General features: G+C 40.7%; 2 protein-coding genes across 2 annotated transcripts; both read left to right on the forward strand.

Annotated features, from left to right (window-relative positions):
* The first annotated feature begins 262 nt into the window (after nt 1-262).
* Nucleotides 263-1,013, forward strand: LOC103564077 (keratin-associated protein 3-3). The gene has a single exon (XM_008539628.2). The coding sequence runs from the start codon at nt 340-342 to the stop codon at nt 634-636; it is 297 nt and encodes a 98-aa protein (XP_008537850.2). The 5' UTR covers nt 263-339; the 3' UTR covers nt 637-1,013.
* Nucleotides 1,014-6,565: 5,552 nt separating this feature from the next.
* KRT40 (keratin 40) lies at nt 6,566-12,792 on the forward strand. Its single transcript, XM_008539627.2, has 7 exons — nt 6,566-7,517; nt 8,438-8,520; nt 8,783-8,939; nt 10,124-10,285; nt 10,365-10,490; nt 11,689-11,909; nt 12,430-12,792. The coding sequence occupies exons 1-7, from the start codon at nt 7,071-7,073 to the stop codon at nt 12,527-12,529; spliced, it is 1,296 nt and encodes a 431-aa protein (XP_008537849.1). The 5' UTR covers nt 6,566-7,070; the 3' UTR covers nt 12,530-12,792.
* The last annotated feature ends 1,597 nt before the right edge of the window (nt 12,793-14,389 follow it).

The raw sequence follows: 14,389 nt of genomic DNA on the forward strand, positions 1-14,389 counted from the left end.
GCAGGATTGGTGTTGGAATTATAATAGCAGAAGCCTTTGGTGATAAGTCATAAAGCTTGTGTTCCATGACAAATAGCAAGAGTAATCAGTTCCGATTTAGCAAGGAACTCAAATAAATGTTAATTAGGAGAATAGAGACTCTTTGTAAGCATCTCAATGTCAAACCAATCAAAGGATAATGGGTACACTAATGTAAACAAGAACCAGGAAAGAAGCCTTCTGGTTGGGCCGACACCCACTGGGGAGAGTATATAAGATCCCCAGAGCAAGGGGAGGCATTCACACCTCAGGAGCCTCTGTCTTAGAACCAAACCAATAAAAACACAGATTCCCACCGCCATGGTTTGCTGTGCTCCCCGCTGCTGCAGTGTCCCCACCGGCCCCGCCACCACCATCTGCTCCTCTGACAGATGCTGCCGGTGTGGAGTCTGCCTGCCCAGCACCTGCCCACACACCGTTTGGTTACTGGAGCCAACCTGCTGTGACAACTGTCCCCCACCTTGCCACATTCCTCAGCCCTGTGTGCCCACCTGCTTCCTGCTCAACTCCTCCCAGCCCACCCCAGGCCTGGAGACCCTCAACCTCACAACCTTCACCCAGCCCAGCTGTGAGCCCTGCATCCCAAGATGCTGCTGACTGACGGCTGCTTTGCTCAGTGCCTGACATTGAAAGAATCAACCCAGAAGCTTTGGTGTTCACCTGCCTCAGCACCTGCAACTAAGTGATTCTGCTTTTGAAATTGGGAAAAGGATGACACTATCATTGACAACCCTCTAGAAAAAGAAACCAAGAGAATTTCAATGGTCACGTAGCAGAAATCAGCAATCAAAGGCAATTTGAGCAGGTGGATGCCTATCGGCTTTCCAAAGTTGTTCAATTCCTTCATATTAAAGTGTATCTTTCTGTGGGTGCTTTGGGAATTCTGTTTTCAGTCTTGGGTTCTATCTTTCTGGAAATTGAGGAGCCTCTTCATGATCATGCTAATAAATTTTATGTCTCTGGCATAGCACAAATGTCTACAATTACTTGTGTTTGTTTCTCTTAATTCATTAAATGTATTTCTTAACTCCAAAACTCAGCATTTTAGGAAAAACTGAGAACATCTGCAAAACTGAAAATGGTGGCAGTTCAGACAGATATTTCTTGCTTTTATTTTTCTTACTGGTTTAAGAAAACTAAATGGCCTTGCATAGAAGATGATCCAGTACGTCAGCATACTTGAAAGTAGACTTTCACTGACTAGTCTTCCCAAAAAATGGCTTAAGGTAGGTTGGGAAATACTGAACATGATCCAAAGACAAAATATGACATAATATTTCAACTAATCCAGGTGACCTTATCTATTTATGCAAAAAGTTAATAACGTAATAATGTCATTATTTATTCAATAAACATTTATTAAACACTTACTATGTGCTTTGTATTTTATTGTCCTTGCTCAAAATGAGCTGACTGTCTGGCAGGTGAGGCAGACACATACGCAATGCCCATTCATTCCTTCATATAATTGACAATTATTTATTGAATGCTAGGCATTGCATTATAATAAAAAATACAAGTGCTCTACCAGTAGCATTAGTAAAGTGCTGTGGTACTATAAAATTAAGAACAATTAAGAAATTAAGATTGCTGTCACACTGATAAAGAGAAGAAAGACATACTCAGAGACAAATTGACTGGAACTGGTGGTCAAAGGGCTGTACGAGAGAAGACGGTGTCAAAAAAAGACTAGGGAGTGGGGTTCTGTCACTAATCGAGCACAGGAGGAGAGAATTAAAAAGGGAAATACAGTGTTCTGCTCTAGACGTGTCAAGTTTGAGGCACAAGTGGCATATCTAGATGAAGTTTAGGCAGCTGGAATTTGCACAACAGTGTTCTAGAAAGGAAGAAGATGTATGAGGGAAGGTGCAGAAGTCTGTGTAAAAGTTCTTATAGAGTACTTGCCGAGGGCTGGGTTGCACACACGCAGGGTGAAATCCCAGGAGGCTAGAAGAAATTGGCTGCTGGGGGATACGGAGCTGAATGGAGATACCAGAAGACATTCTATACCAACAGACATCAACGTTCCAGCCCATCCAGAGTGGACAAAGCTCTCTGAGTACCTCATGCATTGAACCGATGTTCCAGAAGAACACACCAAATGAATAAGGATCACAAGCCTGAATAAAGAACACACCAAATTACACCTGTCCCAGAAAAGTCTAAAACCAAGGCTGAGAGGATCAAGAGGATATTCCAGTGATTTAAGTTCCTGTCAGAGCAAAACTCAACCCTCAAAACTCTACAACATAATCATGACTTCCTAAAATAGATCATCCAGAATGATCAGCATACAATTAAAAATTGCCAGATGTGTGAAGAAGCAGGAAAACGTCACCTATAATTAAGAGAAAAAGCAGCCAATAAAAACAGGTCCATAGATACATAGATGTTAGAATTAGCAGACAAAGATTTAAAAATAGTTGTTATAAATATCTTCAGGGATTTAAAGAAAAAGATGAACAAGATGTGAAAGGAAAAGTGTGGACAAGATGAAGAATCTCACCAGAAAGTGAGATTTTAAATTTTTATTTAATAAATTGATAATAAATTAAATTTAAATTTAAATTAAGTTGAGTAAGAGAGAAGCAAATGAAACTCCTAGAACCAAAGAGCATAATCTGAAACAAAGAATTCAACAGATGGCCTTAATAGCAGGGTGGAAACTGCCAATTAGGGGTGAAGTCAATGAATTAAGACAGCTCAAAATAATCTTAAGATTGATCAAAATTATCAAAACTCAACATAGAGAGGAAAAAAAATTAAACTTTTTTAATTTAACTGTTTTTGTTTAAACAGAACCCGAGCAGCCTGTGGCACAGTATCATGTGGTTCAACATACATGAAATCGGAGTTCTGGAATGATAGAAGAAAGTGGGGCAGAGAAACTGGGGGCTGCGGGGGAAGGCTGAAATTTTTCCAAGTTTATTGATATATTTTATTAACCTACAAACTCAAGAATCTCAACAAACTCCAAGCAGGATAAACACAGCCTAAACACACACACACACACAGAGACACACACGTCCCACCTAGATATACTATAGCTGCTAAATAGCAAAGATCACTGGAGTATCTTGAAAGAAGTTAGAGGGAAAAATACACATTAAACAGAAGGGAGCAAAGAGAAACAGGCTGTCTGACTACTATTCAGATAAAATGGAGGTCAGAGGACAATCAAACCTCATTTCCAAGGTCTTGACAGAAAAAAAAGTATTAACCCAGAATTCTATAGTTTGCAAAAAACAATGTTCAAAACTGGTGGAAAAATGGAAATATTTCTAGATAAATAAAACTGATAAAAAGTGTCATCTGAAAGCCTACACTATGAGAAACGCTGAAGGAAGTCCTTTTGGATTAAAAGAGTAAATTATAGCAGATGAAATCTCAGACCTACAGGGAGCTTTAAAGAACACTGGGAAAGGTAAGTGCAGAGGGACAGTAGAGAAAGTATCATCAAGTGGCATTTACTTTCTCCTGGATAAACAGCCCGTGAAAATAGGCAAAAGACTTGAATAGTTGCTTCACAAAAGAAGATACTCGAATGGCCAATAAAAGCATGAAAAGTTGTTCAACATCATTAGTCATTAGAGAAATGTAAATTAATCTGTGAGATAACACTTTACACTGACCAAAAATGTCTGTAATTGAAATGTCTGACAGCATCAAATGTTGGTGAAGATACAGAAGAACGAAATCTCTTATACATTATTGGTAAGAGTATAAAATAGTATAATCATTTTGGAAAAAAGTCTGGTAGTTTCTTATAAAAAGAAACAAATAACTACTCTATGACTCAACCATTCTACTCCTAGATATTTACCCAAGAGAAATGAAAATATATATCCCAAAAATATTTGTATAAGAATGGCTATAGAAGTTTTATTCATAATAGCCTCAAACAAGAAATGACCCAAATGTTCTTCCAAGGGAGAATGCACAAATAAATTGTAGCATATTCATACAGTGTGATGAAAATAGTAATAGATGTTCATGGATTGAGGTATATGGGGAAACCATTCTGGTTTAAACCTGATTTGGCCTATAGTTGTTTTTCCCCGAGCAGCCTGACTTATGGCCTGTCAAACATGCATTGTACATCTGCTTTAAACATTAAACACTATCCCGATGCAAAGGAGGCACTCTTTGAAGAGAGGGATGAACACCTCCCTTCCTCTGATGTCAGTACCAGTACTCTTTTGAAGATAAGTTTTTCTTCCCAGAAAACAGAGTCAGGTCTATCTGCTGTCTACCTGTGAAACTGCAGCAAAATATCTCCTCACGACTTTGAGAAAGAAATCTATCCCTGTCATGCTTGATGCACGTTTTTTGTTCTGAAATTTTCTGTAATCATGCTGCAAACCACACTTCTCCAGAACGCTTTCTCCCCTTGTGGAGACCACCTTCTCGGCTCAGGTAAAATTCACCTTATCTCTCCTATCTACTGAGTGGTTAATGGTTATCTGCATTGACAAATGAACTACTCCTCAGCAATTAAAGAAGAAAGAACAAACTGCTGGTGCAAGTGGCAACATGGATGAATTAAAAACTATGATTTTGAGTGAAAGAAACCAGACTCAAAAATGTGCACACTGTGTGATTTGCTAATGAAGTTCACAAATAGAGAGTACCAATCTATAGTGATAGGAATCAGCACAGTGTTTACCTTTGGGAGGTGGGGACTGGTGAAAATGGGCACGAGGGAACATTCTGGTGTCATGGAAATGTTAGGTATCTTGACTGGGGTGATGGTTACATAGGTATATGCATTTGTCAAAACTGTGTTTCACTATATGTAAGTTTTATCTCAAGAAAAAATTGGAGGAACAAAAACAATATGTATTTGACAATTATGGAGTCATTGAGGACCAAGATTCACCAACTGGAGATCTTACACTAGCATCACAATTTACTGTTTATAAAGTGAAAGATATTCATATTGTTTATTTCTTGACTACGATATACAGTAGAAGTGACAAGTATTATTTTTCCCACTTTACAGTGAGGACTAAAGCCCAAAGGGGCTGCATGACTAGATGAAGACAATACAGCCAGCACGCAACAGCATTGGAACTAGAATATAAATATTATGTCCACTAGGACAGTGTTCTTTGTCCTCCACCAATTTTCCCTGTCCTTGAGTGTTAAATTCTTTTCATAAGGAATCATGTGTCAAAACAATCTGTATTAAGCCCAGTGATTACACTTTTAAGCAAACATTTATTAAGGGCCTATTATATTGTGTCCTAAGTGCTGAGGGTAAGAAGACAAATAAGATACATCTGTCTTAAAGGAGACGATGTCCAAAATAAAGGCATAAACATAAAAATTTTAAACAATGTGACAATGTGCTATAGTAGAGGTGTGCGCAAAATGCTATGGAAAGAGCCTCCATCTCGACGTGAGGCGGTTGGACGCCATGTCACAAGTCTTGACATGTGGGTTCACCCAGGAAAAGATGGTAGAAGAGCCTTAGGCCGAGGAAACAGCACCAACAGAGGCTGAAGGATGAGAAAGTATTAGGAAATCAGCCTAGAAAGGTAAATTGGCACCAGATTAAGGAAGATCATATTTGCCAAGCCAGGAAGTTTGGACTTCGTAAGTGGAGAGTGGCAAAAAAAGATTCCTATTTTACAAAAACGATTCTGGCAGCAGTAAGTGGATGTTCTGAGGTAAGGGCATATTACGAAATCAAACAACCATGACTGAAGCCAAGCAAAGTGAAATAGGTTATGCTTAACAATGGAGATGAAATTCACGAGAAAATCCAAAGACGCTACATGTCAAATCCGTAGCCATTCTGTCCTGCACCAGGGATTTCACCTGACGGAACTGCTGGTCTGGAACCCTCATCATAGAGTTTTATTCCCCAGTTCCAATATTTTAAATTTTCATGACATTTGGGTCTTCAAAAATAAATAAGAGAGGGGCCGGCCTGGTGGCATAGTGGTTAAGTTCACATGCTCCGCTTCAGCAGACCAGGGTTTATGGGTTTGGATCCTGGGCACGGACCTACACACCACTCATCAAGCCATGCTGTGGCGGCATTCCACATACAAAATAGAGGAAGATGGGCACAGATGTTAGCTCAGTGACAATCTTCCTCAAGCAAAAAGAGGAGGATTGGCAACAGATGTTAGCTCAGGACCAATCTTCCTCACCAAAAATAAATAAATAAGAGAAAACAGATTCCATATCTCAGAATAAAAGCCTTCTGTAGCTTCCTTGCCCCTGCTCTGAAGCGTAATGAATGAGGGTTCAGTTTCCCGTGAGGCACAGGAAATGTGGGAAAGGCAAGTTTCAGGAAATCAAAGATCGTAACTCCAGGTCTTGATAACCAATTTATACTTTGGCCTGGAGTGCACAAATTATGCCCATCAGTTATGTAAAGTGACTTTTCAATTTGCACACAGGCAGATCTGGTTCAAACACACACACATACGCTTTAAACCCAGTACACACTTCACTCCTCCACCATGTGAGCACAGCAAGACCACAAAAAGCATTGCAAAGATTGCTAAACACACAGAACAGTTTTATGGTGGTGGCACAAACAGATAAATGGCATTTAATGAGTTGCAACATTAATTTTAAAAGGAGACAATAAACAATTTTCAATGAACAGGATCAAAATCTATGGAAATACTGTTTTCCGTATTCATAATCATTTGTATCTATAATTTGTGATTGGCCAAATTTTCTTTCTTTCTTTATTCTGACAAAAAGATGATGCTTCCTATGAAGATCTTCTGAAGCAAGCATTTTATCCTCCTAGCACATGGAAATGGTGTCCTTATTTAGTAACCTGAAGTTAAGCTTCTTTTATGAGGCATAAAACTCTTTCTCAGCAAATAAACAGCACTAATGAATGTTGATATGAAAACTGGCACCAAACAGTGATAAAGAAAACATCCGGTGCATTCTGTAAATACCCATTTGGGGGCTATATAAAAGTCTCAGGAGGGAAGCAGACCTCTGGAGTCAGGCCATCAGAGTTTTGTAACTAGTCTTCGCTCTTCACGTCTAATAGAATGACTTCTGACGGCTCCCCCACAGGCTGCCCTTCTGAATCCTGTGCCGGGGCTTCTGATTGTGCAATTGCTTCCAGCTGCTCGCTGGAAACCACTTGTCTCCCCAACGCCTGTGCTGCATCCAGATGCCAGACCCCTAGCTTCCTGTCCCGGTCTCACTTGCCAGCCGGTTGCATCACGCCATGCCACTTTGCTGGGAGTTGTAATATTCCGTGCTTGGTGGGGAACTGTGCTTGGTGTGAGGATGGGGTGTTCAACAGCAATGAGAAGGAGACCATGCAGTTCCTGAATGACAGACTCGCCAACTACCTGGAGAAGGTGCGCGGCCTGGAGGAGATGAATGCAGAGCTGGAATGCAGGATCCGAGAGCAATGTGAAGAGGATGTCCCGTTGGTGTGCCCTGATTATCAGTGTTATTTTGACACGATTGAAGATCTCCAACAAAAGGTCTGGTGCCTCATTGCCCTGACTCCCCACCTTCCCAATCTGTGATTTGCTTTATCTTTTTACGGGAAGAGGCCGTTCTACGGAAGAAGCCAGGGAAAGGGACATCCCAGAGCGGATGTGATGTAGAGGGAAGGGCACTGGACTACATGTCAGGAAATATCAGCACTAGCCCCAGTGCCGCCGCTACCTGAGTGACCATAATAAACTCGCTCACCTCTAAACTTTACCTTATCATGCAGAGCATGAGGAAAACCTGTTATATCTAAAATGATTTCTGTATGTAACACTGTACATCTATATTATTTTTAGTATAAGATATTGAAATGTCATTTTTGTAAAGATTTTATTTTTTTCTTTTTCTCCCCAAAGCCCCCCAGTACATAGCTGCACACTCTTTGTTGTGGGTCCTTCTAGTTGTGGCATGTGGGACGCTGCCTCAGCGTGGCTCGATGAGCAGTGCCATGTCCGCGCCCAGGACTCAAACCAACGAAACACTGGGCCGCCTGCAGCGGAGCGCGCGAACCCAACCACTCAGCCACGGGGCCAGCCCCTGAAATGTCATTTTTTAATCATCTAATTTCACCTAATAATAATTTTCTTTTCTTACTGATGAATTTTTAATATCATGGCTGGGGATATGGTCATAATACAAACTACTTATGGAGAAAACTTTAACCGAGTTCAACCATCAAGGAACATGGCAAATGTTTTGGGTCATTAAAAAGTTAAAGCTTCTTATTTCTCTATTTCGTATATACATTGGCACTGTTTTTTTAATAAAGTGACATAGTTAATAAGAAAAGTAAGCTGAAACTTATACTGTCTTATAAAGGCTTTTGAAAGATAAATAATGCATAGGTGTTACATGAATAGGTATTTAGGTTTCTTTCAAAGAACTATTTTTTAAACTTACTTTCCAGATCTTGTGCACAAAGGCAGAGAATTCTAGACTTGCTGTACAGCTTGACAACTGCAAACTGGCCGCCGATGACTTTAGGTCCAAGTAAGTTTAATTCAAATTTGAAAATAATTTATGGTTGCCTCTCTCTCTCTCACACACACACACACACACACACAGACACACACAGTACAAATATATTTTTAAGCTAAGAATGCTCACAAAGCTCGAATTTATCATTATTTGGGATGTAAGAGAAATTATAGCACCTGACTTCCTTGAGTCCACGTGTCATTTATCAGCATGCCCCAGCACTTTTCAGTGTCTAGCAAAGGAAGCATTGGCTATATCTCTTTTGCTATGAAAGGTACGAGTCCGAACTGTCTCTTCGCCAGCTGGTAGAGACTGACATCAGCGGCCTGCACGGGATCCTGGGTGAGCTGAACTTGTGCAAAGCTGACCTGGAGGCACATGTGGAGTCTCTAAAGGACGATCTCCTTTGCCTTAAGAAAAACCACGAACAGGTGAGGAAAGCGGCAAAACACCTGAAGAGCTCTAAGAGCGACAAAGTTAGACTGATAGATCTCATGTTATGTGTATAAATCGAACTTGTGTAGATGTTGCTTAAGCTGAAACAAAATTACTCAGGGCACTACTATTATTCAGCCTGATCATTCCCACGTGTCTCTGAATGTACGTGTGAAACGACCCCTGGCCAGTACAGGTGAAGAGACCAAAGCCTTCACCTGCCAATGCTTTTGTGGGTTATCTTTCCTTGACGGCTTTATGTCACCCCTGACTGTAATCCATAAGGTATGAAAATCAGGCTGATAAACATAGAGTATGAAGGTCATTTCAAAAAAGGGGATAAATACCCTCAAGGTCCATCCATGTTGTCACAAATCGCAAGATTTCGTCTTTTTATGGTCAAGTAATACTCCGTTGTAGATATATACCACATCTTCTTTATCCACTCTTCCATTCTTGGGCACTTAGGTTGTTTCCAAGTCTTTTGTATGTGGAAGATAAATAAACAAACACACAGATAGAGAGAACAGACTGGTGGTTACCAGAGGAGAAGGTGGCAGGGGGAGAGTGAAAGGGGTATAGGGGCACATGTGTGTGGAGACAGATGGCAACTAGACTTTTGGTGGTGAACACGAAGCTGTCTATACAGAACTCAAAACATAATGACGTACCCCTGAAATAATTTATGCAATGTTATAAACCAATGTGACCTCAATTTTGAAAAGGGGGAAGATAAAGACATGCAATTTTTAGACCAATATTTTTAAATATTTTGCATATCTAAACTTTATAAAATCATAAAAAGTGAAACTTACGATTATCTCATATTGATGAAGCTAAAAGATGAAAAGCTAAATGATCTAACAAAGTATATTTTCCCTTTGAACATTCGTTAATGGTAACAGCTAACATTAATTGAGATCTTACTATAAAAGTACCAAGGACTTGTATAAGTGCTTTATATGTATGTTAACTCGAATCTCACAACAGCTCTCTGGAAAAGGCACAATTATTACACTCATTTCACAGATGAAGAAACTGAATGGTGAAAAAAGATTGAACCTAAGCCATCTAAATTAAATCCACTATCCAAAACACAGAAGTAAGATGCCACTGAGATGTCAAAGTGAATTTTTTCCCCGCCACTCTGTGACACTCTTTACTCCATTTCCACTTTCAGGAAGTCAACTTGCTTCGTGGACAGCTTGGTGACCGACTCAGTGTGGAGCTAGACACTGCCCCCACCATCGACCTTAACGGTGTCCTGGATGAGATGCGCTGTCAGTATGAGACGGTGCTGGCCAACAACCGCAGAGAGGCAGAAGAGTGGTTCGCTGTCCAGGTCAGCACCTGGGGCAACACAATGACAGGCTTCCAGACTTCTGCCGTATTCGGGTTCTTTAACCACACCTGTGTTTCAGACGGAGGAGCTGAGTCAGCAGCAACTGTCCAGTGCGGAGCAGCTGCAGGGCTGCCAGACGGAGATCCTGGAACTGAAACGCACAGCCAACGCTCTGGAAATTGAGCTCCAAGCACAACAAAGCCTGGTATGTAAGGGAAAGACAGCTCCGTGTTGTCACTGAAGAATCGGGCCCGGAGATTCTATCCCCTCTTCCATTACCCAAAGGAGAGACCCACAGTTCATGTGGCAGAGGGTCTGAATTTCCAATTGGCAAGGATTTCCTCTCCTTGCCTTTCCCAAGCACTGGCCTTTACCCAGCAGAAGCAGAAATGACAGGTCAGCAGCTTGTACTATCCCAGTAGGATGCCCTGACCTTCCCTCCTGAGCTTGAGCATGATCCCGCAGCACCCCCCCAGAGACAGAGAGAGAGAGGGAAAGGGCAGGAGCGGAGCGAGAGAGGAACTTCCGAGCCAAAGGCACTCAGGCATTCCCGTGGGTTTTAACTCTGTTTTGATTCGGGCCAACTTTCCAAGCTCACTATCACAACTAAAACAAAGAATGGTTTTCAAACTTTGCATTCTACAACTATCCTAAAGGTTCCCAGGATCCACCCCTCAACCTGACCCTTCATTGCACCCCACTCCACTCAAGCAACAAAAATACCATGCATTCAAGATTACATTAACCGGTTCCAGTCAAAGGCCACTGTGTGTGCCGCGTTAGGTCCTATAAAGCATACCTAGGTGAATAATAGCTGAGCATTCACCTTGTGAGAGGCACAATGCCAATTGAAGCCTCACAGTAAACTTATGGAGTAATTCCCTTTATTAATCCCATTACACAGATAAGTAAAACTGAGATTCAGATTAAGTAACAGGGTGTCACGCAATTGTTAAGAGGCAAAAGTGGAAGCTCAATCCAGGTGCTTCAATCCCAGAGCTTCTTCTCTTAACCACACTATGCGGCTCCTCCCTGCCAGGAGCCCAGACTCAACACTTCCTCTCAAATGCTGCTGATCCTCTTTAAGCTACACAACTATGTTACACGTTGTGGTGGTCACAGTGGTGGTAGGAATAACTAACACTTATAAAACCCTTAAAATTTTTCTAGGCACTATTCCAAGTGTTTTGTACCTATTAACTCACTTAATCCTCACAACTATCCTATGAAATAGGTACTTTGCAGTCCCCATTTTTTTATAGAATAAAACTGAGGCTCAGAGAAGCTAAGTGATTTTGCCAAAGTCACACAGCTAGAAAAGGATAGAACGAGGATTTGAAACAGGCAATCTGGACCCAGAGACTGTGCTACACAGTCCTTTTTATACTCTTTTCCTTCTGCAGACAGAATCTCTGGAATGCACTGTGGCAGAAACCGAGGCCCAGTACAGCTCCCAGCTGGCCCAGATGCAGTGCCTGATCGATAATGTGGAGAACCAGCTGGCTGAGATCCGCTGCGACCTGGAGCGGCAGAACCAGGAATATGAGGTGCTGCTGGACACGAAGGCCCGGCTGGAGGGCGAGATCAACACGTACCGGGGTCTCCTGGAGAGCGAGGACAGCAGGTAAGTTCCACACAATTCCTCTGAAAATCTCCCCAAGTCTCAAAGAGGCTCATGTAGGAGAATCTTCTTTCCCTAAGATCTGGCCAGGGCCAAACTTCCCTAACATGTTAAAGGATCTTCTTAAAAGAGTGATGAAAAGTGGCTGAGGCTAATCACATGACGATAGGAATGTTCAAAAACATTCTAAAGTTCTAAAGAGGAGGAAATATCATCTATAACATTTCACAATGGAGTCGCCCTTTGCTCCCATCTTCCTATCAAGGGAAATCAGGAACATGCATAAGGTGGCATTTGCAAAGGGAAGAAAACACATAAAATTTTATTCAACTACCACTGCTATGGTGAACATGAAGTGACAATGCTGGGTCCAGGGATGAAATAGGCTTAAGTCAAATGTTATTCTGCAAACAATGTTCTTCGGAACATAATTTGCAGGGGAAACTTTAGCATGATTTTTTCTGAGTTGACGTTTTATCCAGCTTTCCCTTGTTAAGCTTAGTTCAAAATGGATTTTCTGCAGGCTTTCCTATAACCCGTGTCCTACAACGAGCATGCCGAGAAACACTTGTGAGCCTTGCTCTGCGTATGTAATTTGCACAGTTGAAAATTGCTGTTCATGAGTGCTAAACACCCGGAATGGCGGATGGAGGAATTGAATCCAGCAGCGTCCTGGAAAGGCGATGAGGCTTCACTCAGAGACATCCTAACTTGAAACTCAAGTCAAGAAGGCTTCCATTTCCTAAAATTGTCCTCTAAGCATCCTCGGTACATTTCCACTTTATCATTTCCTCTCCTGCCTGCTTATTTGGAATATTCTAGGAGTCTATAAAGCTTTCTTGCTAACCTCCAAATAAAATGTGTTTCATTCCTTTAGCATGGCAAATATAGCTTGTGACTTATTACTGTTGATATAATAACCATTTGATGCCGAGGCAGTTGTCTAAACCTATGCCAATAGTTTGATTTTGCATAAACTCAAGCTGAAAATATTTTTTAACTCCTCAAATACAAATAGGTTGACTAATCTATGCAAAACATCATATATTATGGAAGATAGTTGTATGTATCTTTCTGAGAGGAAATTTAGGAATAAAAAACAATAAATTGTATTTTATTTTTAAGTATAAAAGTACTAGATTCTGGGATCCGGCCTCATGGTGGAGTGGTTAAGTTCGCAAGCTTTGATGTGGTGGCCCAGGGTTTTGCCGGTTCGAATCCTGGGCGCAGACATGGCACTACTCATCCAGCCATGATGAGGTGGTATCCCACATGCCACAATTAGAGGACCCACAACTAAGAATATACAACTATGTACCGGGGGGCTTTGGGGAGAAAAAGGAAAAAAATAAAATCTTTAAACAAAAGTACTAGATTCCTTTTTTAAAAAATTTGGCACATGAAAGGGGAAAAAAAAATCAGTCATAATTCTATGCCCCAAACATCCATTGTCAGTATTTTGGGAACTTCCAGTTTTCTTTCCTATAATAGGTTTTTCCGTATACTGGAAATCATAGTTACGTAGGCATATAGTTGTAGTACCTTTTTTTTTCCACTGTCATCTAAGTGTTTTCAATTCTAATAAACATATAAGATTGTCTTGTGGCCACTATTTCAGTGGCTGCATAAAATACAATAAGGGACATTGGTCTGTTTTTGGACATTTAGGATATAAGAAGAATTATTCTCACACACTGAAAAAGCAAAGTAGAGAACTTCTACTTCCAGAAAGATGAAGTAGATGTACATTTCCCCATTCCTCTTCCTAAGTATAACTAAAAGCCCTGGAAGTTACATATAAAACAAATATAAACAGACTCTGAAAGGTGGAAGAAGACGCCAAACAGACTAGAGTCCTTGACATCCAAGGAGCAACACCATGGTAAGTGCCCTGGGTTTTCTTTCTGCCTCATTTATCCCGCCTTGGGAGCTGGAGAAACCAACAACCCAGAAAAACCAGCAGGTGCAAACAGAAAAAAAGAAAGCTCCAAGAAAAGGAGTAAAGGGAGGTAAGTTTTCTTTACTTCACTTGAAGTGATACAATGTCAACACAGTAAACTATAAGTTATGTCTGTATAATGTAATACCTAGAGTGACTATTTAAAAAGGTATGCAAAGAAACACACAAAAATTATAAATAAATCAAAATGGAAGTCTAAAACATATTCAAGGAACCCAAAGGAAGGAGAGAAAAGAAAACGGAGAAATATAAAAACAGAGGGAACCAACAGAAAGCAAAAACCAAAATGCAGACTTAAGCTCCGTATATCAGTAATCACAGCAAATTGAAATGGCCTAAATACACCAATTAAAGGATCAAGATTGGCAGAGTGGATAAAAAAGCATGACCCAATGACATGCTTCCTACAACAAGCTCACTGCAAATATAAACACGTAGGTGAGTTGAAAGTAAAGGGATTGAAAAAAAAAATAAACGACTGCTCATAGCAGCTTTATTTGTAATAGCCAAAAACAACAAAAAT

The sequence above is a fragment of the Equus przewalskii genome, chromosome 10, assembly GCF_037783145.1.
Source record: "Equus przewalskii isolate Varuska chromosome 10, EquPr2, whole genome shotgun sequence".
Lineage (NCBI taxonomy): Eukaryota > Metazoa > Chordata > Mammalia > Perissodactyla > Equidae > Equus > Equus przewalskii.